At 36.1% G+C, this 27,886-nt stretch overlaps 1 protein-coding gene across 7 annotated transcripts in view; it reads right to left on the bottom strand.

The window, feature by feature from the left end:
* Nucleotides 1-27,886, bottom strand: part of CTNNA2 (catenin alpha 2) — a 1,208,900-nt gene that overhangs the window by 964,734 nt on the left and 216,280 nt on the right. For 6 of the 7 annotated variants that reach the window (XM_030827614.1, XM_030827615.1, XM_030827616.1 and 3 more), the window contains one exon: nt 20,180-20,286. In XM_030827614.1, coding sequence (XP_030683474.1) covers nt 20,180-20,281 — 102 coding nt within the window. In that variant the 5' untranslated portion in view covers nt 20,282-20,286. Of the gene's footprint in view, nt 1-20,179; nt 20,287-27,112; nt 27,135-27,886 lie in introns of those variants that run through there. The other variant, XM_030827618.1, reaches the window with a different exon arrangement.

Genomic DNA, 27,886 nt, shown 5'->3' with positions numbered 1-27,886 from the left:
CAATCATGGCACACAAAAAAATATGTTAACTGTACAAAATTTTGTAGTAGAGCAAAACTAAATATTCAATCAATAAAAACCCAGTTCAAAAAATCTTTAGAAACTAACCCAATATAACAACATTCAAACTGAACATTCACACAGAAGAATATTTAATGTCGTTGGTAAATATTGACAATATAAACTATTTTTTTAACCTCAATCATGTTGAAAATGTTGCATAGAGGCCGCACACTGTGGCTCACACCTGTAATCCCAGCACTTTGGGAGGCCGAGGCAGGCAGATCACCTGAGGTAAGGAGTTCGAGATTAGCCTGGCCTACATGGTGAAACCCTGTCTCTACTAAAGATACAAAAATTAGCTGGGCATGGTGGCAGGCGCCTGTAATCTCAGCTACTCAGGAGGCTGAGGCAGGAGAATCACTTGAACCTGGGAGGCAGAGGTTGCAGTGAGCTGAGATTGTGCCATTGCATTCCAGCCTGGGCAGTAAGAGCAAAACTCTGTCTCAAAAAAAAAAAAAAAAAAGAAAGAAAAAGAAAAGAAAGAAAAAAAGAAAATGTTGCATTGGAAAATATTAGGAAAAATCTATGTTTCAGGTACTTATCCTATTTTTTATTTTCTAAGTTTTTTTCATTTTCAACTTTTAAAAAACATACAGTAACTTAGGTGATTAAAAATATATGATTAAAATATTAAAAGGCCAGAGGATAATTGCAATGTTGATTTTTTTTAAAGTTCACTTTCCATTATGAGATTTTTCTTTTCTTTTTTCATGGTATTTTATGAAAGTGGCAATTTTCTTACAACTGATTACAAAAAAAGGGAATAATTGGACTTTTCTATTCATGTTCTATTTTACTTAAGTTGGTTAAATTTCCTTTAATGTTTGTGATTATTGTTAATGATCATGAGTGAGTAATTTATAAAATTCTAGTTTGGTTTGTTTCTAGAGAAATATATTTTTTGTTACCTTTTCATGATGCCAGGGCTAACAGATGTATTAAATAATGGCTGAAAATAACTACGTACTTCAAGAACCCAACGCGGGGGCCAGGGATTTTGTTAACTGTCGAGTAATGTCATCTTGACTTCAAGGCTTTTGATGCCTATCAAGTTGAAAAACATATTTTTAAAAGAACTTTTTTATAGAAAATAGGTATTTTTGACCAAGATGAAACACAGCCTAAAAGTAAAAATAAAATAAGAAAATAGGTATTTGTTCAGGTTATAAAGTGTGTATGCAAAGAAAATTGAATTTGCTCATTTGAGCTGTAAATTAACTTTCCAGCCTTAGGCTTATTTATTATGTTCCACTATACGTGTAGATATTGTTAATCTGCCTACAGAAAAGAAAGCATTTTCGCTTTAGCTGTTAGAATCACCTATGACACAGGTAATCCACATGCAATGTGAAGTTCCATCTCTTAGCGACTAAACAAACAGTAATCGAGAACAAGATCTCAAAAACTTGGTGACTCTCATATTGCCTTCAGATATCATTTATCCTAAATTTATACTAGAAATCATGTGCCCTTTCTTCTTCACCTAACAGCAGCAAAAATGCATTAAGCATTTACTATGTGCCAAGCATTAAGAGGTTCCCAGGCATTTTGTCATTTGTTTCTCCTTGTTTCTTCTGGCACTTACAAAGGAATCCATTGAGAAATCCATTCCTTTTCAAAAGATAACATGTTCAAGCCTTAGTCTTGATTCCCTGCTTTCTTCTGAATCTTGCCTTCTCTTTTTTTCCTTCTCATATGAAAGTAACTAGGTCAAAACTATGTGCTTTATTGATAAGAGCTTCTTGCCATCTTTTTAGACATTTTTCAAAACAGACAAGTGGATAGGCAGGCTTGAGAGGCAGAGCATATTGGGGAAAAAGTACTCAGGAACTTGAAGACGGTACTAGCATGAAAGCATCCATTCTATGCTCTAATGCGATCACTTATCTGAGCTATGCTGAGCTGGAGCTAGTCAAAATGATCCAGCCTTGGCTTACAGTGGCATTTCTTTCTCCTTGTAACATTGTAACACATTAGATATAGTGTAAGAAGAGGTCATCAGCCAGGCAACAACATCCTTTCCCCAAGGATCCAGTGCACAGGAAGCTTGCTTCTCTCGAAGTGCCAATCTCATTCACGTGCTGTAGGCAGTTAACAGTCGCATTCTTGCTTCTTAGAGGTGTGAGGAAGAAAGATTTCACCTTACACATATTCCAATTTTCAGCCTTTTATTTATTGAGATGATTTTTAAAATATCGGTCCATGACTTGTGAGAAAACTTCTTTACAGTCTTGATTTTGAGGGTAGAAAAGGAAACATGAACTACAAAGCAAGGCAGTAAACCAAAATGAAGTATTTTGAAATCTAAATAAACCTCCAAAATGTAAGCAAACAGAACATGATAGAGTTAAACACCTGATCCAGAGCCAAAAGCATTAATCACAAAACTCAGCTTCAATGAACCAAACTCAAATTATCCAGAACCACTGTGTTGATATATTGGTTTTTGCCAAAAACTAAGTATTAGGTTTTGTAAAAAATTAAAATTATGGAGATATAGAAGAAAATCCACTAAAGAACTCACAAGTAGGAGAAATAAGGCACCCAAACTGGTAAACCACAATTATTATTATATTTATTTATTCATTTATTTCAGCCTGTTAATGATGGCAGTGGCTGCTGCCATCATGCTGGCTGCAGCAGGGAAGCACCCTGGGTCTGCACACTCCAAGGAGCCAGTCTTCTGAGTCCGGACGGGAGATCCCTGTGCCGCTGCAGTCACCCAAATCGCAACTGCAGTCCCAGGTCTTTTGTTCCACGGAGCAGTCAGGAGTCCCACCCAGGAAGGCGGGGCTGCAGCTCCCTAAACTGTAGCTATGGATCCGAGCCTCCCGGTGCTCTTGGAGGGAGTGAGGAATGGGCAGGATCTGCCCTTCCAGGTGTAGCTGCAGCCGCTGGACACCCGGCTGCAGACCTGGGCCTCCCATTCCAGGAAGCAACTGGGAGTCGGGACAAGTGCGGGCCCTGCCTCTTCCAAGTTGGCAGAGCGGGAGCTCCCGGGTGCAGCTGTGGCTGCCTTCCCAGGCACAGGAATGGGGCATCTCTGCAGCCTGCACCCTCGGGGGCCCCAGGAAGTACCCCCCAACCCTGTCCCTGCAGGCTCAGGGCTGTCTGCTCCCACAGCCTTGCCTCTCTCCTCCCAGCATCTGCTCTGATCTTGGAGCAGGGTTGGGGTCCCCAGTAAGGCCCCACCCACAGGCCCAGGAATGGCTGGGGGCTGGGCTGCCAGTCCCACTGACAGGAGTGGAGACTCCTGGTGCCTCTTCCTGGCTGCCAATGGACAAATCTGCATGCACTTCCTCCCCTTTGAGGTCAATAAAAGCCCTGGGCTCAGCCAGAACAGGGCAGAGGATGGCCAGAGGGCAAAGAGGGGAGAGAGATGACAGGACCATCCTTGACCAGCTGCAGAGAGGAGTACTCTCTTCGCTGAGAGCTGCAGAGACGAACTGCCAGCAGAGAGGAGCTACCTTCTCTGCTGAGAGCTTCAGAGACCTGCAGAGACATCCAAATGACTTGCCTGCAGTGAGTAGCCACCCTCTCCAGGGCCTTCTCTCTGCTAAGAGCTGAACACTTGACTGGACAACCTGCCTATAGAGTGGAGCTGCCCACTCCTCTGAGCTCGTCTAACACTAAATAAACCTCTTCTTCACCCTTCAAGTGTCTGCGCACCTCATTCTTCCCGGATGCAGGACAAGAACTCCGGCAAAGGTGCTGCAGCCACAGAGGTTTCCAGCCAGAAAAATCGACACCCCAGAGGTCTCATAACTTTAAGAGACCTGACTAGCCTGCATGATCAAATTTTATTTTCTTTCAACAAGCTATATTAGAGTGGAAGAAACTTAAAACATTTGCAGTGGGAAGAAACTTGAAACATTTGCATCTGGTGGTTTCAACTAGCAGATATTTGACTGATCCTGTTACCAACATTTCTCCTGCTTTTCTTCATTTAAAAATCTTAAGAATTACTATCATACCGGTTTCATGGCCCTTAAAGATAGTCCCCAATTGGGGCATATCTAAGAAAAGTTAAAATTATTAAATATTTCAAAATGTACTAATGCTTCCAACTGGAATCAGTATCTGTCAGTAGATCTCAAGGTTTACCCTGCAAGATCGCCATGTGAGATACCATCTACACACCTCACCCAGCCTGCTGGGATTAGCACACAGAGGTTGAAGGTGGGACTTGCAAAAACTACATCCACCTTTTTCCCAAACTGCATGTGATGATTTATTCCTTATGATTAGAATAAGGAATGTGTTCCTCCGCTTCATTGGAAACTTTTGGTTTAAATGATCACACAATATAGAGTATTTACAAATTGAGAACAGCATAGCAACCAAGCTGCTATGTCTTATGTTCTAAAAATAAACCCACAATTTACAGATTGTGACTGCATCTGCATTCTGAAACAGCAGGTATTTTTTGCTCACTTAACTTGGTGACACTGTGTTATTTTTAATATCAAAAGTTTTAAGTTTTTTTACTAGAAGGTGAAATTGTGGAAAAAGTTATATAAATAGTGACTCACTGTGTCCAAGAGGTGCATTTCTTTATGAGAAAAGTAAATAGAATACTATCTTGAGAAAAGAAAGGAATATTCAAGGAGGTGGTTCTTATTCCCTACAACCTGGATTTAAAGCCATGCTGAACATTAATGAGAAACTTAATACTATTATTCACTGATGTAGATGTATAAGTACAAAAGGTAGTAAGTGTTCAAAAAACTAACAGAGTTTTAAAAGACGTGAGGGAAATGAATTAGCTCATACATTCATTTAAATATCTTAAATCACAAAAAATCCACCTGGCTAGAAATAAATGAGGGAAAGAAATTCCATGATTTTCCAAAATGACAGAGAAGAGAAAGTTGTTCAAGTTTTTACCAGTATGAATTTCAGTTGGTATAGGGCTTCAGAATAATGTATGATTAATTAAAATACTAAAAACCATGCATTAAAGTTTAATCACCCCTTTCTATAGTTTTCATAGATGTACTTAATTTGCTGTGCAAACCTGAATACATTAATAAATGTCTTCCGGAAATAACTCAATATCTAGTAACCACTCAGTATGCTAGGATTGATTATGCTTCTACATGAATAGCTAGTAATAAAAGAACCTGCTATTAGCATACAAAGATATAATTCATTTTCATGTTACAGAATAATATGACTTGAATGGTGAACTATAATTCTATTTTGAGGATTTACCTTTTGTATGCCTTCCAATCATAAAGGTTTTGGACTTAACCCATTCCTACCAGATTGTGTTAGGTATAAAAATACAGATTTTCATTTACTTAAAAACAATTCAATAAACTCCCAATGAGTTTAAACTGGAGGACCATTTATTCAAAACAACTCCAAATACATGCTACAGAGCAAAAAAGAACTCTCCAGGTAAAAGCAATCTATTGGATATTCCTTTGAAATACAGGTCTATGTATCTCTCTGAATATAAATACAAAGACACACCAGAAAACCAAACAACCAACCAAAAACAAAAGAAAACACTGATTGCTCTTGCTTTAATGATCTCCTGCAAGCACACAAAAACTTAACCTTCATGACGGCCCAAGAGGGACTACTCTCAAACATGAAGGCTGCCACCAGTTACTACATTTTGAGCTGCTCTATTGTAAATCAGATATAGAAGAGATGGTTAGTTTATCTTTAAAAGAAATTCCAGTATTAAATTTAGCCAAAGTTAGTTCTAGTCATCCAAGTGATGACTTTGAAGAACTCAGCTTTAGGGTTTGCATGGCAAAGAAGTGGAAGAGTGACCTTGTTGATCTTTAAATGTTTTTGCTTCTTCTTTCAGACTCTTTCTTGAGGTTCCTTCCTGATCTTAAAAAAAAGGAGATTTAGAAGCCAAGGTCTTGGCCCTTCCTTCCACCTCTGGAGGTTTCTGTAAGAGGACACCATGCTTGAGAGGTGGCCATTCTGTCTCCAGGAGAAGACAGGTGAACTGGAGATGTGACTCTGCTCAGATGCTCAACCGACCTAAGCTAAAGTGAGCAAAACAAACCCCCCTTATGTAAGCCACTAAGTTGCTTATTCTATTATCAAGTATTTCTTACTCTTGAAGTTATCAACTTTCCAGCCAGATCTTAGCATATACATTCATTAGCCACTTTGCAACCTAGCTCAGTCTCAATGCAAAAAGAATTTGAAGTAACATCTGAAAATCTCCTATGTCAGCACTTATCAAGCACCATCCGCATTTGTATGGTTAAACATCTATGAGATTCTGAATAATGACGACAATTCCAGAAAGCACACACAAAGTACAATAAACAGATGAAAGTGGTTTATGGATATCTAAAAGAATAGTAAAAATCTAATAATGAATAGAACAAAGACAAAAATGCACATGAAAATACTAAAAAGAGTCCCATGACATCAAAGTCAACCACAAATTCTGCTATTAATAAACTGATTATCTATTAATGCAAAGAAGTTCACAAAAGAAAATAAATTTGGCAACTTTAATATTAGTCTACCAAAGTGGTCTGATAGGAGCCACACTAAGAAATCATTTCCTACAATTAAAACGTCAATTTTCTATAATGTTCAATGATTTTACATTTTTGAAGCTATTAAATTACAGAGCCTGTTTTTTTCTGGGAAAGAAGCCCATATGAAGAAAAAAGTTTGGAAACCATTTTTAAAAAATGCAAAAGTCACCAAAATATCCTGAAATTTTTAATAGTTAAACGAAAATCATTTTTACTATGCTTGAAAAAGGCTGCAAAAGAGATTTTTGTCTCATCTCTATAAAATTCCCCTTGGGGATATAAACAAGCTTGAGAAGTTTCAGTCAACAGTGTAAACTGGGAGTTCATGTTAAATAAGCCATTGAAAACTACAGTTTAGAATGAAATTACCATTTGAGCCATTACCACAGGGCTCCATAGTACATTTACAATAACAGCTACATTTGGTAATAACATCATATTCAAGTAGTTTATACTTTTTTTCATTTTTAAATTTAACGTGTTCCAGGAGATTCTAAAAATAAAAAATAAAGTGTGTTTTCTACTCTTTCCTTTTTCTAAGCCCAGATAATAATATGGCAATATTATTCAAGATAATCAATACTCTTAAAATTATAAAGCACAAAATTATTAATAAAAGACTGAATAGTTAAAATGACATTCTGCTAAGCCCATTAACGTTTAAAAATATTTTTAAAAGGTAGTATAATTTTCTATTGCTCCAGAACTGTATCTTAGCTCTACTTAACTTGGTGTCTTGCCTTAGTGAAGACAGAGAGACTGGGAAACAAGAGACAGTCCCATTTCTCAGAGGAGGGAACTTTCATGTGTCAGCAAAGAAACCATTCTTCTAGTCATTCAACAGAAATTTACTAAATCACTATTATATGCCATTCCGAGGCAGAGATATTCAGAAAATTTATGGTCTTATGGGTAATAACTGTAACACATACAAGTAGGCATGCATACTAAAACATGCACACACATGCACATTTCAAATCAGGAATAAAAACACTGCGACATAACAGGGAAGGTGCACAAGGTCTGAGAGCATAGCAGAGACCACGCCCAGTTGTGTGGGTGTCAAAAAATCAGAAGGCAGCATCTAAGAACGAAAGGATGCATGGGTGCTGGCCAATACAAAGGAAATGAAAGAGGAGAAAATTTTCATACACTTGCGAAATGACAGACCCAGAGTTTTAGAGGTTGAAAGAAGTTCTTTCTGGATTGAGAGTGGAAATCAAGGCAGGAGTGACAAGAAAGGAAACAAAAAGAAAGACAAATGAGGAAAAATCTTAAAGAAGAATGTGAATTCTCCAGAATTTACAAATTAGCAATGCATGGTTTCAGAGATGAAACTACAATAATACTTATTTTAGTATAAGTATGTTTCAAATATTACATAGAATATAATTATACAACACAATGGTTTATTATTTATCTGACATTCAAATTTACCTGTGGGTCTTGAATTTGTATTTGTTAAATCTGGAAACCACAGTCAAGAGGTAGTCAAGGGAAGATTTATTTAACTAAGGAACTAAGTGGCACAAAAGTGATAATGAATATATATTGTCCCTGTATTCCAATGCCAGTTGGAATAACAGAAAGTTCATAATGGTTGAGAAACTTTAATGATGATAATTTTGTCTAACATCATATTTGATTCATAAATGTCTTTGAACAGTAATAATTAAAAATGAAGGTTTCATTCAATGAGAGGTCAAGCAAAACTAATTTTTAAAGAAAATATAGAGATTATTTATAGACATTGTGAAAAGACGCATTAATTTTGTCTATGTGGACATATGCATATGCAATCTATAAGAAATATATTTATATTATGCCTTTTATTATGAAGATAAAATATTACACATTTAAACATACAAAAACACATTTCATTGCTTAGTTAGGTCACTGGGTATTAAAACATTCATACGCACTTTTTAAAAGCTAATAAATATATTTATCTTTTAAAATGCACAATAAACAATTGTTGATTGTCAACATCTTCATAAAACAAATACTGCAACATACAATTACTTTTTACTACTAGCTAATTTTAGAAGAACGAGGCAGACTAAAAGAAAATACACGTCACATTTTTTGAAAGAGAATGGTTTATTTAATAATTCAACAAATATTTGTCAAACACTTTCTGTGTCAAAGGTACTGGAGATAAATGTATGAATTAGACTAGCATCATTTCTATCTACATGAGGCTTCCTGCTTATTGGAGGAGTCAGAGAAAATCCACACACATAAATACACATTAATACAATTACAAATGGTAACAAGTGTTCTGAAAGAAACACAGAGAACATACAAAAGGTGGGGCAGGAGGCATGTACTTTAAAAAAAAAGAGTGGTCAGAAAAGGTCTCTGTGAGGTTGGGAGAATGATACATGGTAGCTGAAAGATGTAAGGGAGCCAGTCACAGCAGTAGAAGGGCAGCATCTACCCATGCAGAGAGAGCAGCATGCACAAAGATCCTGAGGCCAGAGAGAACTCAGTATGTCCAAGAAACTGAAAGAAGGACTCTGAGGCTTGAGCATTGTGATTGAAGGGCCACCAGCATTAGGTGATTACAGCAAGATACAAATCAGGACATGGTTAAGAGTGTTAATTTCATTCTCAAATGCAATGAAAATCATTTGCAGATTCTTAAGCAAGAGAATAACATGATCAAATTATACATTGTTTTCAATGATCACTCTGGTTGCTGAATAGAGAATGTATAGGTAGTGAGTAAGAATGGGATTGGTGGATAATTTGGTGACTGTATTGGTCATGATGAGAGAGGACTTGTGTTTGGAACCAGGACTTTAGCAGCAGAGTTGGAAAGTGGCAGATCTGAGCAAAGAAGAACTAAGGAGAATTCTTGGGTGTGTGAGTAGGGCTCAGTGAAAAAGTATGGGCTGAAGATATAAATTTGAGTGCTGTCAGCATATAGATGATACTAAAAGCCATAGGGATGGGTAGAATCACCTGGGGAGAAAATGCAGAAGAAAGAAAGGAGGAGTACCAACCAAGTCTAAGGCCTGAACAGCATGAACATTTAAAGGCTAGGCAGAAAAAAAAAAAAAAAAAAAAAATCAGAAAAAAAAAAAAAAAAAAGACTAAGGCAGAATAAAGAAATCTTTTTTTTTTTTTTTTTTTTTTTTTTTTTTTTTTTCAAGGAGACAGGAAAGCGGTGAAGCCAAAGAAACAAGCTAGTGGGGGAGGAAATAAATCTCTTGAGATGGTGACACTAAAGTCAAAATATTCATGTTATCCATTTCAAGAAAGACATAAGATTTTTGTTTTCAGAATAAGATATTTTTTTTTTTTTTTTTTTTTTTTTTTTTTTTTTTTTTTTTTTTTTTTTTTTTTTTGAAGAAAAAAATCTTTCTATGCTTAATTTTGGTTTTAGTTTTTTTTTTATTGTTTGTTTGCTTGTGTTCAGCAAAGAAAAAAAATAAAAAAAAAAATAAATCCTTACTTTTTTTTTTTTTTTTTTTTTTTTTTTTTTTTTTTTTTTTTTTTTTTTTTTTTTTTTTTTTTTTTTTTTTTTTTGCCCTTTCCTTTTCAGATTATGTTAAATTAGACTTATTTATCTACTTTTTTTAATCGGAATACAATGACCAAGAACAGAAAAGCTGGGGTGTTGACATGCCCCAATCCTTTATCTCAGATCTCTAACAAGCTTTAAGCTTTAATGTAGTTTGCTAGTAGATCTGATCCCTGGTGAGACTATACTGTAAAATGAGCATTTGCTCTTATTTTACGATGTCTTTTAAATAAAAAAAAAAAAAGAATAAAAATCATTTCTTTTTTTTTTTTTTTTATTAGCATTCATAAAATAATCACTGTGTTTATACTAGAAATTATTTAAAGTAAATATTTTGATGGAAGAATAGGTAGTTTTATCAATGTTAATATAGTTAGCTTGTATTCTAAAACTATCACAAGTTTTGCTACTTAACTTTCATTTCCCTAGGCTAGTAAGAAGGGAACAAGGGCAGATGTCACATGTTAACTGTGAAAATATTTATGCTAAACAGAGTGCAATGATACCATGGTGCACTAAATAGCTGTGATTTGCAGTAAGTGGTTCTAAAGGTGAGGAAAGAAGTGACTTATCACATGGCACAGGGTGGTGTGTGTTCACCAAACACAAAAGACAGGGAGCTAGAGCAGTCACCACCAACATTTACATCATACACAGTGATTTAATTTCAGCAAAACAGTATCATCCATCAAGTTGATGTTGATTTTAATTGCTTTGTTTTTGTATTTTTTGTACTTATTTTGTAAATTTCTTTATGGATAAACATACATGCATTACATAATTCCATGTTTATACTAGTTTAAGCCCACTTTGGACTTTGGGGCTTTTTTTCCTTTTTTCCTTATTTTAAAAGGGTTCTGTACATTACTCAAGTTTCAAAACATGGCCAACACAGCTGGCCATATAACGGAAAGAGTATCACTCCCATCTGGTGGTAGACATTAAAATATTGAGCATAATCCCAAAACAGAAATTAATCTAATTCCAGACTACACACTGGTTAATTAAACTCCTATTTCAGAAGTGGAAACACACTAACTGTCAAACAAACTACCAGAGGACCTCAATTCAAAGAAGTGCTTCCAATATATTAACTACTTTGGGTATACATACCTACTGTAAAAACATAGCAACTTAAGAAATATTCATATTAAAAGACAAAACCATATTTATAAAACAATAAAAATATTTTATAGTCTTTCAATTAAATATTAATATATGTAATACAGGTAAATTTATAAATCACAACTTAGTTACTTATATTCAAATTCTGTTCACATATGTGTGTATGTATACTATATATGTGTATGTATATATAGTATACATACACACATATGTGTATACATACATATGTATATACACACATATAGTATACATACATATATACAAATATATAGTATATATACATAGTATTGTATTTGTAAACATGCTATTTGCATACATACATACTACTTGTGTGTGTATATGCACATACTATTTGTATGTAATATATATGTATGTATACATACATATGTATTTATGTGACTAGGAAAGATGCAGAGATTTAGCAGTTTTCAATAAACTTATGATACTTAAGGTACTTCATTCACCCCCAGGTTTTCTTTATTATTATTCTTTTTAGAGATGGGGTCTCATGCTGTTGCTCAGGCTGGAGTGCACTGGGGCACCATCATAGCTTACTGTAACCTGGAACTCCTGGGCTGAAGCAATTCTCTTGTCTCAGCCTCCAGAGCAGCTGGCATGTGCCACCACACCTAGATAACTTTTATTTAAAAACTTTTAGTAGAGACTGGTCTCGCTGTTTTTCCCAGGTTGGTCTCGAACTCCTGGCCTCAAGTGATGCTCTTGCATTGGCCTCCCAAAATGTTGGGATTACAGGCATGAGCCACTGCTCCTGGCCTCAAAACCTTCTTTAAAGACACATAATCTGAAATATTTTTCAAGGCAAGAAAAATATCATCCAAAAATGAAAATGGAACCTAGTATGAATAAAGGTAAATAAATAAAAATGGGAAAATATACTTGGAAATGGGTTAATCACACTATACATGAAGTAGATCAAAGATCAAACAGTCTTAATGGAGTTCACATCATTCACTTTTAGCACATCCTTTACCTTTCATGCAATTTCAATTCTTTGACAAAAATGCATGCACAACTTATGGTAACACTGTAGTGTCACCACAGAAACCAGCCAAATGTATTCATTTATCAATATCATGAATAAACCATGAATTAAGGTGACTCTCAATAATGATATTCTCTGGATAGATGGAAAAATGAGTATAATGATGCCTCACTTTATATTTTGATTATTTCAGTAAATTCTTGCATAAAATGTATATTTTGTAAATTCTGTAAGAAAGTGTATGGCGTAGCAAAAAAAAAAAAAAAAAAAGAGGCACTGGATCAACTCTCAGAAGTTACTTTGCTTCTAAGTGTTCATTTATTTCTGGAATCACTTTCAGCTCTAAATCTTCTAATTTTAAATCTGAACCTCCTGTTTCCCTGATTTTCATTGCACCAAAGTAATGAACTATTGTTGTGAGTCACAAAAAATTTACTCCTGTTATAATAAATTATATATAAAGAGGGAGAAAATTGATTACTTTTTAAAAATATAAAATTGAAATTTTAAATTTTAATTTTTTAAAAATATATAAAGTGCCAATTAGCTTGAGATAATTATTAAATTTTGGAGTAAAATTTAAAATGGTTCAACTGTAAAATTCACCAGAGCCTAATTTCAATGGGCCCCATGAACATTGCTCAAAATAATATTGGAAATGATTAAAGAGAGCTCCTCTTCTTAGGAGGTTCTTTCCCTATTTGGCTACTTTAGAACAGCTCATTAAACATCAATGATATTCTTTTATCAGACGTTTAGTGTTATTTATTAAGTTTCAGGTTAATCTTCTATTAAAAAAAAGAACAAAATTTCAGCAAATTCTATTCTGTCTCATTTTGATGGCCAGTGCTTCATTAGCTTGCTGAAAAGGTAAAGGTTGAATTCTCAATAACTTAAGAGGTTTCTGTTTTAATTATCTTTTGTTAATGCAATAAGCAAATCAATGTTTTTATAAATCTCCATTAAAATATTTTTTCTAAAAAGTATCCAAATGAATCCCTGTATTAGATATGACACCTATGTTTTATTAAGTGAAAGCCATTACCATTAAATGGTAAAGAAAATGGTACTGAAAGCAAGCCTGTATTACTATAAGCATACCATTAGGCATTTCTAGTCCCTTTAAACCATCTCACTTATCCTTTCAATACTGTTATGATGTAGAAATTATTATTATCTATATTTTACATTTAAGGAGCTGTTAAGTAATCTACTGAAGCTATTACCATGAATATAGGATTCACAATTAAGCCTCTCTGACTTTAAAGCCTATGCATCCACAATCTCTGCTCCAATGATATAATAAATTATAAAATTGCAAATGAAATTAAAACATTAATATGCACTTCATACAGAAAAAAATAATTGACCTTATAATTTTTCAATTATAAAGAAATATCTTTGTTTTGAATTCTTTCCCTTTGAATAGATACAAAATTATTTTTTGTATATTTATCTTACATCTAGCAACTGAACCTCATTTTCATGTTACATTCGTAATGATATAAAAATTATATCCCAAAGAGGGCTTTATTAGTCCTTTTCCAAAATTTACATGGTACATTATTTTACAAGATTGATCCTAGTCTTAGAATTTTTATTAGAAATAACTGCAAAATTCTATTAAATATCTTTTTAGTATCTAATGATATAATCTATTGATATACTAAAGTATTTTTATTTGTTTTCTAAATATAGGCCACCATTGTATTCTTTAAAAATCCTTTTTTTTCACACATATGCTGATCTTTTCATATACTGCTGGGTGCTATTTACTAATAGCTTATGTAGGTTTCTTTTTTGCATGTAAATTTTCAAATGACATAGAATCATCATTGTCTTTTTGTTTAAAAGTTTTAGAATGTGACTTAAAAAATTAGCCAGGCGAGGTGGCAGGCACCTGTAGTCCCAGCTACTCAGGAGGCTGAGGCAGGAGAATGGCGTGAACCTCAGGGGGGTGGAGCCTGCAGTGAGCCGAGATCACACCACTGCACTCCAACCTGGGTGACAGCGAGACTCCGTCTCAAAAAAAAAAAAAAAAATTATGGTTCTCTAAAAAATGATTAACGTTCTCTATATTTTTCTATGGTTGGAATCATTTAAAGAACATTGGAATATCAGCGCTACAAGCATCTGGTAATATTCAACGAAACATCCATCTGTTCTGGTGCTTTTTTGATAACTGATCTTTAAACAGCTCTAGTATTTAAATGGCATACTACAGTTTTCTACTTTCTCTTGAAAATATTTTAGTAATTTATTTTTTTCTAGGAACTCATTCCCTTCCCTTAGATGTTCATGCTTCATCAGTGCAGAGCCACACCTAATATTCTACTATACTTCTTTTAACCTTTCTTGTTTCTGGAGTTACTTCTGCTTTCTCATTTACAATTTTATATATTCTTTCTTTATATATTTTCCATAATTTGTGCCTCAAGGGGTTTATGTTGGCCATTTCAAAGAATAATCAAATTTTGAGCTTATTTAGCCATTTTTACATTTGCATTCTATTGTAGTGATTCCAGTTTTCCTTGTTATTAAATTATATTTTCCTAGTTTCTTTTGATGTTTTTTTCTAATTCCCTAAGATTCATAGTTTATTTTTTATATCTTTTCTTTCTTCAAAGCTATCTAAAGCTAAAATTCTATACTGATGATAGCTTTTACTGGATGTGTCTATTTTGTTAGGAAGGGATCTTCTTTTTCATTAACTCATATATAGTTGTAATTTCCCTTTGGTTCTAAGAGTTATCTAAGAGTGTTTCTTAATTTCCTAATAATTTTTTTTTAGTTTTGTAATAAAGTTGCCTAATAAATTGTGTTAGTTTTCTAATAAAGCTTCTTAATACAGAATGTGACCTATTGAAACTCCCTCCTTTTTTGAATTTATAAAAATTTCAGACACTTTCAAGGACTAAACTTCCTAAGATGAATCCCTTCTCATTAGCAGTTTCATAATTTTAATAATGTACAATTTCTCCAAAAGGAATCTTGCCATTTCAACATTATGAAATAAATGTATAGGCCTCATATATATCATTATTGATATAAGGTAAGGTTTTGTGGGATATTTTAAATACTCATCAACAGTAAATTCCTAATGTCATTTTTCTCATGACAGTGAAAGAATTTTACTCAGAACCCCATAACTTCTGTTTTTCATTTCATACCTTATCCATCCTTATTAGAAACTGTGGGATAGCTATGAGCATACTGTATCATTGCATATTGCTATGAATTTTGTTCAATTCATAAAGTTGTGTTTATGTGTTTGATACAACCAGGGCCTTGGTTTGGTTCCCTCTCACAGTTCCAGTTTGCTTTAAATGTTGAGCAAGAAGTTTATAGCTAATATTCCCTTATCTCTTCTTTCTTATTCATAAGTCCTTTAAGGGTCAACAGTCACATCAGTCCTATCATGAAGGTTTAATTCCAAGGGAAGAATTAGTTAGTATTGATAACACAGTCATGTATTGTAGGGAAGTAATATCATATGGAAAATCCGTCTTAAAATTCACATATTTAATTTTTTAAAATCAGTATGGAATACTAGGAGGAAATATAAAGCACATAGATAGGAGACTGGAAGGATGTTAAGACTACTTACAGTGCCAAATCTCTGTATGAAATTCAACAAAAGTTTTAAGCATTCTACTGTATTATGTGAACAAATATGAATTAGCCACTTCACTTTCCTTAATTTGAGAAAATATTTTAATGCATTGCTTTTGTCTGCAACAGAAGGACTTTAGATAACTGGACTAAAAGGCATATGAAAAAGACTTTTTTTTTTTTTTTTGAGATGGAGTCTCGCTCTGTCGCCCATGCTGGAGTGCAGTGGCATGATCTTGGCTCACTGCAACCTCTGCCTCCTGGGTTCAAGTGATTATCCTGCCTCAGCCTCCTGAGTAGCTGGGTTTACAGGCAGGTACCACCATACCTGGCTAAGTTTTGTATTTTTAGTAGAGATGGGGATTTGCCATGTTTGCCAGGCTAATCTTGAACTCCTGACTTCAAGTGATCTTCTTGCCTTGGCCTCCCAAAGTGCTGGGATTACAGGCATGAGCCACCACGCCTAGCCAAAAAGAATTTTTAATTATAATCTTAGGTGTGCCATTATTTAGATAAGCTAAATTCAAAGGTAAAATATAAGTATATAAATTTTAACACATAAGGCTCTATAAGTGTAATACTGTGCTAGCCCATGCCTAATTCACTTATATCCTTCTCATAAATTATACAGTATTGGTTTATGACTAGCATGAGCCTGAATATATAGCCATCAAACAGGAAAAACAGAAGCTACATTTACTCAACGCTTGTTTTATACCAGGTACTGTATTCTAATATTTTCTTTCATTTAATCTGTATGATAAGGATTAAATATACTTATATGTACTCTTAAGTGTAAACTCCAAGGCTAGGAAAAGGTCACTCACTTTTTAACTGATCTGGCAGAAGTACCTTTTAGACCAGATTGTTCTGACTCCAACATATCTCCTAAGACAGTCTTTCTCAAGCTATCTATGATGAAAGGCTACATTTTTATTATTCCAATATCTCACAGACCAATATTTTATAAAACACAACATAATGAATAATTTTAAAAATTAAACATATACAAGTCCATATTTTATATTTAGGTTCAGCAGACAAAAAATTACTGTCAAATTCCTATAAAAATTTCATGTGTTTATCCTCAATTTTGTTCTTACTGTAGACCATTAAAAATTCATGAATCAGCCCTAGACCACAGGGTACAATCTGAGTAGGTGGCCAACATACTTCCTATCAGTATTAGGTAAGCATATCAATATTAGGTGTTTCTTACAGAAATTTGTATAGAACTAACAAGAGTCATGACTGAATGAAAAATATGCATGAATCTCATAAAATGTTCTCCAATTACATACATAGATGTCCACATTCTAATCCCTGGAATTTGCAAATGTGCTACCTTAAATGGCAAAAGGGAATTTGCAGATGTGCTTAGGTTAAGGATGTCAAGATGGAGAGATTATCCTGGAATATATGAGTGAGCCCAGTGTAATCACAAGGATCTTCATAAGAGAGAAGCAGTAGAATTAAGATTCATCGAAGGAAATATAACAGTTTAAGCTGAAATCGGAGCGATTTGGAGCATTGTGCTGCTGGCTCTAAAATGGAAGAAGGTGACACAAACAAGGAATGCAGGTGGACTGCAGACGCTGAAACAGGCAAGGAACTAGATGCTTCCCTAGAGCCACACTGGTCTTAGAACTTCTCACTCCCAGGACTATACAATAAATGTGTTTTATATTAAGCTAATACATTTGTGAAAACTTGTTATAGCAGCAGTTGGAAACTAACACAGATTTTGGTACTTGGAAGTGGGGCACTGCTAGTAACAAATACCTAAAAATATAGACAGTGGCTTTGGAATTGGTAATGAGAAAAGGCTGGAAGAATTTTGAGAATCATAATACAAAAATTCTAGATCTCCTTGAACAGACTGTTATCAAAAATAAAGATTTGGTTAAAGGCTCTGCTGGTGCAGACTCAGAAGAAAGTGAGGAGCATGGTAGAGAAAACCTTTAACTTCTTGGGGAATATCTAAGTTGCCATAAATAGACATTGGTAGAAATGTGGACATTAAAGGAGATGCTGGTGAGGCCTCAGAAGGAAATGAGAAACGTGTTATTGGAAACCAGAGAAAAGAGAATTTTTGTTTTATAGTGGCAGAAAGCTCAGCTGGACTGATTCCTACGGAAGTCAGAATTACAAGTGATGAACTTACATATTTAGCTGAAGAGATTTCTAAGCAAAGTGTTGAAAGAGTGGCCTGGTTTCTTCTTGCTGTTTATAGTGAAATGTGAGAGGAAAAAGATGAATAAAGGGAATAACTATTAAGCCAAAAGAAACCAGGACTTGATGATTGGGAAAATTCTCAACCTATGAAGACTTCAAAAGGCTAAAATTAGGAGACGTGCTTTCAAGAAAGCATACTTGAAGAGAAAGCCAATTTTATGTCTGGATAACATTTTCCTAGTGCTTTATAAGGATTAAAAGGTCCGAGTGAAAGGAGGGCTCTTTGAAGTGATTAGGCATGTAATTCGTGGATCCCCTCAGCCACTTCAACAGAGGCCAAAAATGGAGATGAAATTATCCAAGAAAGATCTGTAGAGGAGCCTGTTTTTCTAATGGAGTGAATCCTAGAGATGTACACAGGAAAATCACAATGTTCTTGAGAATCCTACAATGGTGGTAACACCATCAGCTTGGATTGAAATAGGCAGAAAAGGGATGAAACGCACAAAGGCTGATGGACACTCAAAATTCTACAGGTAGGAGATGGCTGACAAGAATACCTGGTTGAAAATATGTGCAACCCTTCATGAAAATGAAGAAATAATTCTGGACTAGGCCCAGAGAGCAGACTGAAGCCGCAGAGGATTATTCACAGGCCTTGAAATCTAATGGAATTTTCCCATGTAGATTTCTACATTTCTTGAGACATTTCCTTCCACTTTATCCCTTTTTATGTAGGAATGTCTGTAACTGTTATCCTATGCCTGTCCCTCCGTTGCATTTTGGGAACATATAATTTGTTTTGTAGTTTCACAGCTACACAGATGGAGAGGAACTCTGCTCAAGGACAGATTATAAAGAGATCCTCAGCCATACCTAATTTAAATAATTTGGATAATGAGATTTGGGACTTTTAAGCTGATGAAATTTAGACGATATTTTGACCTTGAGTTGATACTATGATTGGTTGAGACTTTTGGAGACCGGAGAATGTGGTGAAATGTGTTTTGCATAAAGGAAGGATCTGAATCTTTGGGAGCCAGAGGGCAAACTATGGCAGACTGAATAATGGTCCTCAAAGTAACTCCATCCTAATCCCTGGAAACTGTAAATATGTTACCTTAAATGGCAATAGAAGCCTTTTTGAATGTGATTGGGTTAAGGATCTTGAGATGGGAGGATTTTTCTGGAGTATTTGGGTGGACTGAACATAATCACAAGGGTCCTTATTGGAAGGAAGTAGGAAAGACAATTTCAGAGATGGGATGCAAGGACAGAAGCAAAGGTCAGAGTGCAAGAGAAATTTGAAGATGCTACATTGCTGGCTTTGAATAGAGAGAAGGAGGTCAAAGAAGTGACGTGGTTTCTAGAAGATGGGAAAAGCAAGAAAATGGATTTTCTTCTAGAGCTTCCAGAAGGAATGCAAGCCAACCAATACCTTGACTAGGATATTTGACCTCTAGAATAATAAATTTGTGCTGCTTCAAGCCACTAAGTAGATAGGAATTTGTTATAGCAGCCACAGGACAATATAAATGCCTCTAACTATTATAATTTGGTAAAAAAAAATTTACATCCCAGGAATCTCAGAGTTAAAACAGTAAAGAGTATGCTTAACAAGACACTAAAAATTAACTTATAACACTTAAAAATCCTGATGATATTTTTCTGTTGACAGTTATCTTATGGAAATGTGACAACTGTGACAACACAAAAATGGGAACATCTCATCACTCCGACAGGATGAATTCTGCTTTGTAAACTGAAAGAAAAGTAATTCAATAAATATATATTGCTGTTGTATAGTCAACACAGTTTTTCATAATGGTGCATTAGCATCTGAAAGTGCAGGAGAAATAGTTTATTTAGACTTTGAATCCATTACCATAAATGAGGGCCCCCTTCACCAAGGACCCCTTTTCAATTATCTCATCAACTTAATTTCAAAAATCATATGAATAGTTTTTAAAAGCCACTTCGAATGTTATAGGGCAATGAGATTGCCCATAGTTCAGGCAGTAATATATATTCAGTAATTGGAATTATGGCATGATTTATTCTCTTTTAAGGATGTCTAAGTTTTTTCAAGAGTCAGGATATAATCACAATAGAAACACATATATAACAAAGTGGTTTCAAAGCATCCCTTACCTGTGTAACAAGTGGCTCCAACAGCCTTTCCACTGTTAGTGTTCGGATTTCCAAACTTTTGGGGTCCCATTTCAGAATGATAGGTGAAGTTGCCGAAGTCATGCTCCCTATGGGAACACACATTATCAGTTAGAAATAATCATCTTTGAAATAAATTGTAACTTTGGTGATTCAAAATGAGTAAATCACTGAAACTTAGAACATACTGGAAGATAGCCTCTCTGGTCCAACCTGGTCAAATTAGAGATGGGGAAAACCAGACTAGTACACTGTGAGGTAGCAATGTTGGAATCAGATTAAAAACTGAGTCCTCCTCAGTATACTGGTGTACCTTAGGCCTGCTTTTGGGACCCAATAACCACTGAAATATTTCATTTACTCAACAATGAGTATGCATACCTATCTGCTATATGCTGCGAAAGATTTCGGTCTTGCTCTCAAATAGCTTAAGGTTTAAAGTTAGAAACAGCCAAATATGGGAACAATTAGGTCTCAGTGTGACACATGTTGTGATTAAGAAACACAGAGAGGACTATGGGAGAGGTGAGGAAGGGTCATCAATGTCGTTCTGGAGAGAACAACAAAGAATAGCAGGAAGCAAAGTAAATCCACCAATGATTACTAAATGTAGGAACCCCTTTATAACAAAAGGCTACTTTTTTCTTCACATCATAACTGACCCCTGAGAATATCATACTCCTTGGGGGAAGAGTTTCAGTCTCTTAAATAAGAAAGACACCTTCAAACTAAGTGCCAATGGTTCTGAAAAATTATCTGCTACTATTTACATGCTCTCTGATTACTCACAACATTTACATTCTTGTCCCATAAAATCAGTGACTGATAAGGTTATTTATTTCACTCTAAAGCAATCCTCTCTTACCTAAGAACCACTGACATGCAGGTAGCAGTCTCCATGTAACAAGCAAAAAATTATAGTTCTAGCCCCTTCACCCCCCCAAAAAATTATACATTCTATCAGGGGTTTGTTTCTTTCATTAAGAAATTGCTAAATACATTCTGACATCTAACCACTGGACAAGCAACCTTAGATTGTACAAACCGAATCTGAATGATTTGCCTTAATACCAACAAAAATCAAAGTGTCCATGGCTGTTCTTTTATTTTGAATCAATGTCCCCATTCAATTCCAAGCTTATAAATCAATGTAGATGATTATTTCTACTAGAATTAAGATGACAAAGAATGCCTATCACAATAGGCACTAGTAGAAATGTGCCTCTTTACTGGCTCTCCTACAGCTAATGCTTTTGCAAATAGACCCAACCAATTTGCTTTAGAAAAAAAGTAGAGGCAAAGACACAGTGTGCTGGTATTTTAACTCTCTCCAAATGCCATGTTTTAAATAAACTAAGCATAGCAATCCAACCATACAGACCGATTTAGATTTGGGTTTCTTCATCACAACAATAGTTGGCACCGACATGCTGCCTGTCCTCCAAAAACCTAAAAACACTTTACACATTTCCCATTCACACTACCAACTGCCACAAAGCAGCTCTGTCATATACAGAATTCTGTGGCTGGGCAACACACCTTCTCATGCCATAGAAGGATAAAGATGCCAGATGCTTCCTGCAGACACTGGGATACCTTCATCCCTACTGAAGCCAGACCTACCTAAGTGATCTTAGTCCAGTACTTATGGTACAGCTATTGCAAGTTTCTGGAGAAGTTCCCTGAGAACCTTTTTCAAACTCTGATGGAATCACAAGTGGCATAATAATGATGATGAACAAGGAAGTTCTGTAGGAAAGCTGGACACTCAGTCATGAAGTCATTGTAACATGATAGTGACAGGTACTGGGTAAGACTGCATCGAGAATTTCCATTATAACATGGGCACGCTGGTAGACATACGCTGATAGATCAAGGAAGGCACATAAAATTATAGCTGTTCCATTATGTAACTTTTAAAACATGACAAAAATGCTGGGGAAATCACAACGGAGACATGAATCTAGCATGCATCAAGCAGAAGTGAAGGATACTCCTTAAACAAAGATCTCAAGCCAACTATGAGCCAAGAAGCAAGAGTTAGTTAGGGCCTTCAGTCCTGAAGGTCACAGAGCCCTTATAAATCTAAAAATAAAAGAACAATAGTTTCCAGACAAATCACTCAAGTTAATTTATTCCTTTGAGGATCAGTCTTTTCAGTCATTTCTTGTGACAAAGGTAAAATTCAGTAGCAAAGAAAAGGTTACACGGTACTAATTTGTTGAAGTGGACAAATAAGTCCTAGAAATGTGAAATGCTGTTTTCCAGCCATGCTGTTTCTCATACAGTTGAGACTAAAACCAGGAATTCTGTCTCTACTCCATAGTCTTTTCACCATTTAGTTTACTAACCTTACATTAGCAGTGAACAAAAGGAGTGGCGGTGGGGACTGCAAAATCCCCACCTCTAAACCCATGATGTTGATAGGCAAGATTCCCTTTGAGTTGCCTCTAAGGGGCACTTTAGCTTCATATCAGCTATTGAGCACAAGGTAGAAGAAGGTAAGAAGCTCCCCTGCCTGTGATACCTCAGCTGGTATCATCTTTATAGTTTGCTGTTTCTAGAAAAAGTATTCCCATCCTGCATGTCCTGCTACTTTCAAAACATTGGATTGCTTTCTGCTGTCCGTATTAGACCTTGTAGTAGGAACATTTTCCTTAAAAAATCCCTTGGCTAATTGGAATTGCATGAAAACAGAAAAAAAAGATTCTATTCCAGGATAATAATCATAACCATAGTCTTCTAGATTCACTCATTAATGATCTTTGCCTCCAGAGTTCTAGCATGAACAAATTAGGGCAGAGAAGGCAAAATGAGTCAAGCATCCTCTAGAGCAAAAAGGGAGGCAATGATAGTCAGAAAATAGGAATTGATGATTTGGTGTGTGGCCCCTCTGACAAGCACACACAATAAGGTGACTCCTAACCAAGAATGTCATCCCACCTGTACATTCAATATTTATGAATTAGGAAGGACAGAGAAAATGCACAGGCGTTTGAGGTAGATTGGAGGATTTCTCATCAAATAGTCATTTCCTCCCCATCCTCACCTCCATGAGAAGAGAATATTTTCCTATTCCATTGCTATTGGGCTTTGGCTAAAGGAATGTTAAGGAATATGATGTGAGTAGACATTTGGAATGTGCTTACTTAGTTGGGCTACTCCTCCGTGCTACTGCCTTCTGCCATAAGAGTCACAAATAACCTACTGGTCCAAAAAGAAAGAAAGGCACATGGAGCACACCTGAATCTGAGCTGGAGCTGAAGCCAAGCACAGCTAAGTTAAGCCTAGTCAGCCAGCTCTCAACCAAACCATCAACACATGATCAAGAAGTATATGTCCGCTGTTGTATGTTGCATGCCACTGAGATTTTGCTATTAACTCTTAATCAGCAATAGCTAACACAATGGTATCAAATAGACTTTTGTTAAAATTGAAGCCATGCCATACAAGAATTTATCATATACTCTGGGCCAGGCATTGTTCTAGGCAGCAGGGCTATATCAGTGGACAAAACCAGCAAAAATATCTGCTGTCTCGGCAGAGATCACATTCTGGAGGGAAAGACTGAAAATAAACAAATAAGGAAAGTATACTGAAAAAAAAAAATTGAAGCCCTGCAATTTATTAGCTCTGTGATATTGTCCAATTGCCTGCCCTTTCTGAGTCCCAGTTTCCTCAAATGAAAAATCAGGAAAATAAGGATTTCATAGGCTTATTGTGAGGATTAAATAACTTAATGGATAGAAAGCATGCTAACATTCCTGGAAATATTTGTTATTATTGTTATTGTCATTATTTTCTCAAATTTAAATTTTCTTTTTTGGCAATTCTTTATCTCTGAAGTAACAGGTAAACACTCATTAAAATAGAGATCCAGATTTACACTCCTCTATGTGGAACAACCAAATTGACACAAACGAGAAAATAAGAAAACAAATCAAGTGTGCAGTTTCACAAGCCCTTCATCTTTCTGAGGATAAAATGATATATAGTCTCAATTCCATCTGTGCAATTAATACAGTCTGTTTGCCCACAAAAGAAAATTTACATAAAGCATATAAATTTCTTCTCACTGATTTGAAGTCAAAGTAAAAAAATCATATTTTACTTACCTTTGGTAGAGAGACTTACAATACAGACTGGATACAGTCAAAGAGTGAAAAACGAAATTGTAAATAACAAAAGACAACAAGTGTGTCTTCTTCCATACAGCACGATGTTACAAGCCTATGAGAAAGCTCCTAGAATTTTAATTTCTGAGGAGAGTTTCTTCGTGAAAAGTTTTAGCTGGGCACAGTGGCTCATGCCTGTAATCTCAGCACTTTGGGAGGCCACAGTGAGTGGACTGCTTGAGCCCAGAAGTTTGAGACCAGCCTGGACAACATAGTGAGACCCAATATCTACAAAAAATACAAAAATTAGGTGGGCATGGTGGCACAATATTGTAGTCCCAGCTACTCAGGAGGCTGAGGTGGGAGGATCACTTGAGCCCAGGGAGGTCAAGACTTCAGTGAGTCATGATTGTGCCACTGCACTCTAGCCTGAGCAACAGGATGAGATCCTTTCTCAAAAAAAGAAAAAAAAAAGACAGAAAGAAGTTTTAAATTGTGTTTCCATGTAAGGTAATAATATAGCCCACCTGGTAATACTTCAGATAATTTCATATTCTTTCTGTGGTGGTAAGAAAGAGGCACAGGCCAGGATGCTATCAGCCATTTGTCACTCATGATAGAAAATACAAAACCTGACGGAAAAGAAAGTCAGAGCAAAATGTGCTCCTCTATGAAGCAGCCAAGGGTTAAGGGGCTTGTTTCCTTGGACAGTGTCCTGATAAGTAGAAACTGACTCGAGTTCCCATACCCCAAGGAATGCCTTCAAATGCCAGATATGTTAATGCAGTGCATCGTTCACTGCAGAAATTCTCCTTCTCAAACCTTCCTGGAAAATGTCTTTGGAATTCTCTGCCTCACCTTTCTAAGTTATCTCCATTCTTTCTACTGTTCTATAGCAGCACGATAGTCCAGGATGCTTTCCAGTTGCCAAGGGGACCACCCAAACCTGCTTTCTCTCCATGAAGCTCCAGGTTCAGATTCTCCTCATGAATTTTTTTCTTCACCAATACTGAGCACTACTGCCATCAAATTCCACAAAGCTTTATTATATGATAGGCTAGCTTTAGTTGATACAAAATTCAGAAGAAGCGAATGACTGATAATGCCTGTCATTATCAGAGAGCTGTGGAGATAATTCACCTACTTCTGCACGTATGATGTTGAGTCAGTTACATTACCTAAGCTTCAGTTTCATTGTTTGTAAAACAAGGATGGTGATAACGTTATATTATTAAAAGATTTGTTCTGAAAATTGGTGGAATAATTGCACATGCAAAAGTGATGGTTTTTCTTCTTTGCAGTGTTGTCTACATGAGTATCATCCTAAACTTCAAGACACCAATTGGGGTAGGGATGCCACTGGAAATCTCACAAGACAAGATGCCTGAAAAAACAGATTTATTGAGAAAGGGAGAGAGATGAGATAAGGTGAATTTTCTAAATTTCTCTAGCATTTCAAGAATCAAGTCTGAAAACCTTGAATTGCTTTTTTCTCTGCCTTTTTTGCATTTATTTCTTTAAATTTCTCCCCTATTTAGGGTAGGTGGCAGGTATTATTAGTAACATTAAATTGTTTTTTCCATGAGTAAAATAATACTGGCTAATGACCTTTTACTATTACCACCCACTTCTAAACGAGGGAACTACAGCATAAAACAGTTAAGAAAGTTGCTCATGGTCATAAAAGTTGAACCTTGGCTGGGTGCGATTGCTCATGTCTGTAATCCCAGTACTTTGGGAGGCTGAGATGGGAAGATTGCTTGAGTCCAGAAGTTTGAGACTAGTCTGGGCAACAATGATGAAACCCCATCTCCAAAAAAAAAAAAAAAAAAAAAAAAAAATACAAAAATTAGCTGGGCGTAGTGGCGCACACCTGTAGTTCTACCTACTCCGGAGGCTGAGGTGGGAAGATGGCTTGAGCCCGGGAGGCAGAGGCAGAGCCAAGATCATGCCATTGCACTCCAGTCTGGGTGGTAGAGTAAAACCTCATCTAAAAATAAATTAAAAAACTTGAACCTAAATTGTCTGGACATCAGAGTTTATGCTCAAAACCACTCTGGAGTACTGCTTCTAGAGAAGAATCCCAAGGCTTAGTTACACCCTGGAGCTTCTGAATCATGGGAGGAAATAGAGGTAAGGACACAAATAAAAAAATGAGGAGCCAGCCATTTCTGAAGAATGAGAAAGGAAGAGGCAAGAGAGTGATATAAAGGTATGTTAGACTAGATGAGGGAGACACCAACAGCAGGTGTTCTAATACATGTGTGGGGCTCATGGGCAATGTGGCTGCTTTTCCTGGTGAGACAAAGCAAGTCTTGAGGTCAGTTTCCCCAAGTTACCATTGGTCTTACGTGGTAAGAGTCGGATGCTGACCATAAAGCTGGGCCAGCTAGTGAGCAACACAGGGGCCTGGAAAAGTCAAGAGAAGAAATCTGTGAGGTGTAATGCAAAGTAGACAAAATTTTGGCCCAGTGACCTCAGCCCCCTTGTGTTGTGCTTGTAAATATCTTACATTACAAGATCAAGGGGATTTTACAGATGCAATTAAGTTTACCAATCAGTGGCCTTTAAAAAAGGGAAATTATCCTGAATTATCTGGGTAGAACCAATGTAATCACATGAGCCCTTAAAAAGCAGATCTTTTGGCCGGGCATGGTGGCTCATGCCTGTAATCCCAGCACTTTGGGAGACCGAGGCAGGAGGATCACGAGGTCAGGAGTTCAAGACCAGCTGGCCAACATGTAGAAACCCCATCTCTACTAAAGATACAAAAAAATTAGCCAGGTGTGGTGGTGGCCACCTGTAATCTCAGCTACTCGGGAGGCTGAGGCAGGGGAATTGTTTGAACCCAGTAGGTAGAGGCTGCAGTGAGCCGAGATCATGCCATTGCACTCCAGCCTGGGTGACAGGGTGAGACTCCATCTCAAAACAAAAAAAAAAACAAAAACAAACAAACAAACAAAATCAGATATTTCTCCTGGCTATCGGTGGAAGAGAACATGATAGAGATACAGCAGAAGAGGATATAGGACGGGTAGGGCTAAGGGAAAAGGCAGAGGGATTTGAATTGAGAAAAACTTAACCTAGTTGCTAGATGGGCCACATAAAAAGCATGGAAAAGAATGTGGGTGGCCTCTGGGAGCTGAATGAGTTCTGGCTGAAAGTCAGCAAAGAAATGGAGGTCTCAGTTCCACAACCACCTGTAACTGAATTCAGTCACCAACCTAAATGAGGTGAGAAGTGGATTCTTCCCCAGAGCCTCCAGTAAGGAACACAGCCCTATCAACACCTTGATTTCAGCCTTGAGAGATCCGAAGAAGGACACCCAGCCATGTTTGCCTAAACTTCTGACCTTCAAAAACTAAGTAGTAATATCCTGGTAAGTTACCACATACTGAGTTTGGTAACTTTTTTACTGACTGTATCAGACAGTCATGGAGGAAGGCACTAACACATGCAATAGGAAACAAATACAAATAGTTTTCAGATTTGTGTGTCCATAACAATCACCTACAGGCTATGCTAACACACAAATTCTGGGACCCACCCGAAGAGTTTCTGATTCATTAGGTCT

This window comes from Nomascus leucogenys, chromosome 14, assembly GCF_006542625.1.
Source record: "Nomascus leucogenys isolate Asia chromosome 14, Asia_NLE_v1, whole genome shotgun sequence".
Lineage (NCBI taxonomy): Eukaryota > Metazoa > Chordata > Mammalia > Primates > Hylobatidae > Nomascus > Nomascus leucogenys.
The sequence above is the reverse complement of the archived record's forward strand: the minus strand, read 5'-3'. Positions and strand labels throughout refer to the sequence as shown.